Source organism: Bactrocera oleae, chromosome 4 (assembly GCF_042242935.1).
Source record: "Bactrocera oleae isolate idBacOlea1 chromosome 4, idBacOlea1, whole genome shotgun sequence".
Lineage (NCBI taxonomy): Eukaryota > Metazoa > Arthropoda > Insecta > Diptera > Tephritidae > Bactrocera > Bactrocera oleae.
This window is the reverse complement of record NC_091538.1, coordinates 6775063-6780555: the sequence shown is the minus strand read 5'-3', so window position 1 is coordinate 6780555 and position 5493 is coordinate 6775063. Positions and strand designations below refer to the sequence as shown.

The following is a 5493-nucleotide window of genomic DNA, read 5'->3' as shown; positions in this document are numbered from 1 at the left end:
CTTATTGTGTATTTTCATATAAGCATGGAAAAAATTAAACTTTCAGGCAAGCATTGATGCAACAAAAAATACAACAAAAATTAGTGTATTGTGTATGCGAAACGAAAAGCAGCAAAAAAAAGTTATACAGAGGTACATAAACACGTGCATACAAAATTATCTGAAAATGGATTAATTAAGGTGTAGACAAGTTTTAAGGAATAGAAAAAGAAAATCATTTTCATATTTGTCTTTTTGCAAATTTTGTTGCAAACAATTCATATAACAAATGTATGTATGTATATTGAAAGCAACACAGCAGCATTATAAGGATATTTTTAAATTAAAAAGTTCATAATTAAACAAATATTAATATGTAAGCAAATATTTAAAGAAAAATCTTGAACTAATCAATACAAATCAGAGAAAAAATTATAGTTCATGAACTTAATATATTAAACAAAAATATATATGTATATATATATATTTAATATAAATAAATATATGTAAATGTAGATTTGAGCCAGAGATTAAAAAAAAAGAAAATATTGAAAAAAAAAATAAATATTAAAATGTATTAATTCACAAAGAATTCCACTTTTTTATATTATCACGCCATAATTTATTAACTACAAATTTCGGGACTGTTTATAAGAATTGTTTACAGAATTCAATTTACTCATCTAAAAAAGGTTTGCATGCTGTTTTTTTTTAACTATAACGGATTATCTGCAGATAAAGTACCGTGATGCCTTAAAAACAAATCCAAAATGATGCATAAATTTGTGTTAACTTTATTGACCCAAACGTACCTTACCTCTCGTTAGAGATCCGAATTTTTTAATTCAAAAATTTTTAATTAAAATTTAGTTTTTCAATTTGTAATCACACTGTCTAAATTAAAAATCTCAATTCCAATATATTGGAAATAAAGTTAAAAATTTGAATTGAAAATTAGATCTGATTTTAAATTCTGAATCCCAACATCCTAATTAAAAATTTAAAATTTTATTTTTTAATTTAACACACATTTTGAATCCCAAAATCTGAATTAAAAATTGATAAAATATAAAACGTTTAAACTCTAGTTCCAAACCGCTATCAACAGTTAATGTGTTTTTGCTGTTACAATAATAACACATTGAAGTAATATGTTACATATTATCTTATTTATTTGTTTATTCACAAGCTGCAATAAAAATTAATATCAAAATATATCGAAAATTTTCGGGATATATATATCTTTACGAACATCTCGTCATTAGTTAAATATTTTAACTTTTACATTGTCTTAATGAAAAACAACTGTTTAACACTATTCATAATTATATCATATCGAATGAAGGATCAACACTATCTCAGAGATTTTCATGATTTTAAATCTTTACGAAAAACTCGTCATCAATTGAATCCCTCGCTCATTATGGTAAATTATGACTGAAACTTTTATACATTTATAGTAAGTTTATGGCTAAAGATGAATTTTATTGATCAACTTCGATGACTTCTGCATCGTCTTGCAGATACGCTTCTCGCTCTTCCGTGTGCTTCACACTGCCAACAATCCAAGCTTGTTGCTCTTTATTGCTCAGCATAAAGAACTCGTCGCAAAATGCTTTAGCCTTATCGGCTGATAAGCATATTAATAGGCCACCAGAAGTTTCCACTGCTTTGCCACTTTTTAGCTTGAGGTCTTGTCCCAGTATCTCACCGATTGTTACTACATTCGTTATAATCGGCAATTTATTTAATACAAATGATAATTTATCTTTCTGGAAACAAGCGAGATTTTTTGCATGTCCGAGTAGACCAAATCCAGTCACATCAGTGGCAGCATGCGCTGTATATTTGTGCATTAGTTGAGCGGCAATCTTGTTGAGGAATGTCATTGACTTAACTGCGTTGTTGAAAGTTTTCCTAATGTCATCATCACTCAAACGTGTCGAAATTTTAAGATATTTCTCATTTTTCTCCTCCATCCACAGATAGGCGTTGGTGGCTAATTGTGTACCGAGCGGTTTAGTTAATATAATGGCATCACCGTCTTTAGCATTTGAGGGCATGATAATCTCTGCTTCAGTACAAAGTGAACTAGCTATGCCGCCTATTATGCACCAAGGGTTGTACGATATACTCTGCACATGTACACGTATTCCGGCCTCCTTTGCCGCCTCAAGAAATCCCTCAACTATCTGTGGTACGATAACATCTCTTTCCAGTTCTGAAAACTCAGTTGAAACGCTAATAAGCATATTTAGCTTGTCAAATGTTGTAACACCCACAGCATATATGTCGCTCACCACGTTGGCCAAAGCTATTTTACCCATTATTTTGGGGTCATTAATTAGTGGATAGAAAAAGTCAACAGTTTGAACGAGAAAATAGTTTTTGTGGCGAGCCAAAGGAATAACAGCACAATCCATTCCAGAACCAATAAATCCATCCTTATCCTTTTTGTTTTCATCGTGAGCTACTTTATGTAAAATGTCTGTTTCCTGTAGGTACCTGGTGAGTACCGCTTCAGGCAACTTACATCCTCATCCTCTTAAAGTCGAGAAATTGGTGAGTCGAAAGTCTTTAGAAAGCCCATGATCAATAGGATTAAACATGATATAGTTTTTTTTTTTTGGTATGTTTAATACAAAATGTAAGGTTAAAAACTATTTGCTTATTTTATTACTCGCATGTTATTTACAAAATGATTTTTAAAATCTATTGTGATCGGTGTGATATGCATTCTCAATGATGGTAGGCATGTTCGTCAAAGGTATCCATCGTTCAATCGAAAGCAACTCCCAGCACCTCAACATAATATTTTCAGATAAATGCTATTTTTTCACAAAGCCATATTGAAAATCTTTCCAAGAAAAAAAAATTATTATTGAGTTGTGTCAACTTTCAATGGCTTGTTATAGCAGAGAACGTATATCATGATATATCATGATATAAGTTCTCTGGTAGACGGTCTGAATTCATTCAGCAAATTGAAGGGTGTTGATTATATGTTGGGCCATATATAACTATATTTTTACATTCGATAAACTTCATGAAAGTAAATAATTAATTAATGTTAAATCATTTAGAAACGTTTTGAATCAATTACAAATTATTATTTAATTTAAAATATAACTGCAAATTAACTTTATAAATACAACTCTGGCTGAATTACTCGTTACCTATGCATTCGTTATTTTTTTATTGGGCATTTTCTCTACTGAGGCAAGCTTCAAGTACAAGTACAGTTGTTGAACAAATTCATTCCGATTTTGTAGTGAAGTTAAACGGTTAGTTTTGTTTTGGGTCGTGAAATTTATTAATAAATATTTTGATCAAATTTGTTGTGTGTTCAAGGTAAGTTAATAAAACTAAGGTTTAGAAGAATTAAGAGGACAAAAACGTATTGATTCAATATAGAAAGATAAAATACTTGATAGCTTAAGCGATCCATATCTGCAATGTCGGTGTCGTGAATTCGTCGTTGCGCGTTATATTTGCATATACTTATTTACATTGGCGCCAAAATTTATTACCGACGCTTTTGCTTTTTTATTAAAAAAATCATGTTTCCACAGACTAAATGCGTTGCTTCAGGTAAAAATTAGTTAAGAAATTTTCCTGACTCAAGTTACGCAGTTATAGCTGTACGCAAGCTTACGCAAAATAAATTTCGATTCTGCCCCTGTGATTTGCCGGTAGCATTCCAGTTTTAGCAAGATGACAGTAAAAATTTTGGATATATAATTACAAAATCTATCCACGGCAAAATTAGTCTAGGCACTTTTATGAATGAAATCCAGTTTCGTCATCGTAGGCAAAATAAAAGTATACCAAACATTTTTTACAACCGTTCAATTAAGTCCTTACTTAACGAGATTGAAATTTAAAAATATATATTCTAAAAATTTATTTAATAGATCTCAAATCAATCAAATTATATTATAGAAGTAATGTCCATTGCAAGTTATAACAGTAATGGAGATGTTTAGTAAAAATTTTATGCCATATTCGTATTAAATTTTGCTATAAATATTTTCATGAAATTGTTTATCTTTCTATTTATTGTTTTCTCTATTTTCCACTCTGTTCATCACAATGCATACCTGCGTTTCTAAAGAATTGCCGCCATCGCGGCAAGTCGTTTGTTTTCATCTTTTGGCTCGGCTTCGCTCGTTGAGTTGTTCTTGTCACCCCATATGTCAATACTTTCTTATATTTGTCGTCATCATGTAATCATATATGTATGACTCGCTACCTATGTACCGACACAGGTAAAGTAGCGAGTAAACAGGCAATAAAACAGTTCAGTGGCAGCGCAGTTAGCAGTGCTGTTGACGCAAATTAAACTGCAAGGCAAAATCGACATTGTCGGCATAAGCCATAGTACAGTTGAAATCAAGGATTGCAGAAGAAGGGTTTATTTAATTTTATATCTATCTGGTGAGAAATTGGAAAATATTAAATTTGTTTGCTGTATATTACTTCGAAATTGAATTAATTTATTATATTGAAAAATAATGACCAATTAGTGTCTAGTGTACATTTAAAAATATTAACCTCGGCTAAGTATGTGTGTATCTTATAAAGGTGTTTGCAGCAAAAAATATTGAAATCCCGCGCTATTTGTATGCTTACTAACTTCACTTTGTTAAATTGTATATCAAATAAAAAGCGTCGTTTCAACGCATGATTTCGTGAGATTTTCGCCTTTGTATTATAAGTGCTGCTGTAAATAGTCTCTCCTCGGAATCATGGTTCATTAGGAATTCAACTTATTAACTATAATATTATATCTAGGGGAAACATACTGTGGCTTGAATAATCTTAAATACAAATTGTATTAGATCATATAGTTAATAAATTCTTACATTTGTTTCAGAACTTCGAACTTGACATTTATTTCTAATTCATACATCACCTAAAGTTAAAAATAAACAGTAAATATGTCTGATAAACCAAAGCGTCCTCTATCCGCATACATGATATGGCTCAACAGTGCACGCGAACAAATTAAGCGCGAAAACCCCGGTATTAAAGTGACTGAAGTCGCGAAAAGGGGCGGAGAATTATGGCGTGCAATGAAGGACAAATCGGTGAGTTGTGATAAAATTTAAAAAAATTATGAAACTTAAAATGAACTTGTTTTTTATGAATTGTGTTTTTAATAGGAATGGGAAGCAAAAGCAGCTAAGGCCAAGGAGAATTACGAAGACGCTGTAAGAGAATTTGAAGCGAATGGCGGTAGCTCAGCAAATGGCACCACCAAGAAGCGTGGTAAGGCGGCGAAAAAGCCCGCCAAAAAGAGCAAGAAGGCCGAGTCGGAAGACGATGATGATGATGAGGATGAAGAAAGCGAATAATTTTAGATGATTTACTGAATAAATCATAGCAAACACATTTTTTCAATAATAAAAAGTAAAAAGAAGACCAGCTTGCCCATCCGTAACCATATCTATATATTCACACAATACATTTAAATTCATATAGTATATGTCGTAAAAAAGTTGATTTTTTTTT

General features: G+C 31.3%; 2 protein-coding genes across 3 annotated transcripts; one reads left to right on the top strand and one right to left on the bottom strand.

The window, feature by feature from the left end:
- Nucleotides 1-1126: 1126 nt before the first annotated feature.
- Sps2 (Selenophosphate synthetase 2) lies at nt 1127-2862 on the bottom strand. Its single transcript, XM_014246599.3, has one exon. It carries the CDS (start codon nt 2586-2588, stop codon nt 1464-1466), a length of 1125 nt encoding a protein of 374 aa, XP_014102074.2. The 5' UTR covers nt 2589-2862; the 3' UTR covers nt 1127-1463.
- A 315-nt stretch (nt 2863-3177) lies between these two features.
- On the top strand, nt 3178-5491 carry HmgD (High mobility group protein D). 2 transcript variants are annotated; one of them, XM_014246708.3, is made up of 3 exons: nt 3178-3330; nt 4856-5069; nt 5145-5491. In XM_014246708.3, the coding sequence occupies exons 2-3, from the start codon at nt 4920-4922 to the stop codon at nt 5334-5336; spliced, it is 342 nt and encodes a 113-aa protein (XP_014102183.1). In that variant the 5' UTR covers nt 3178-3330; nt 4856-4919; the 3' UTR covers nt 5337-5491. The 2 variants fall into 2 exon arrangements, with proteins under 2 accessions (XP_014102183.1, XP_036230704.1); XM_036374811.2 differs by lacking the exon at nt 3178-3330 and adding an exon at nt 4245-4416.
- Nucleotides 5492-5493: the final 2 nt, after the last annotated feature.

Excerpts from the sequence above, each read along its gene's own strand:
- HmgD (XM_014246708.3), top strand. The coding sequence starts at position 4,920 with ATGTCTGATAAACCAAAGCGTCCTCTATCCGCATACATGATATGGCTC. Across the intron at positions 5,070-5,144 it reads GTGCAATGAAGGACAAATCG|GAATGGGAAGCAAAAGCAGC; the intron begins GTGAGTTGTGAT and ends TGTTTTTAATAG.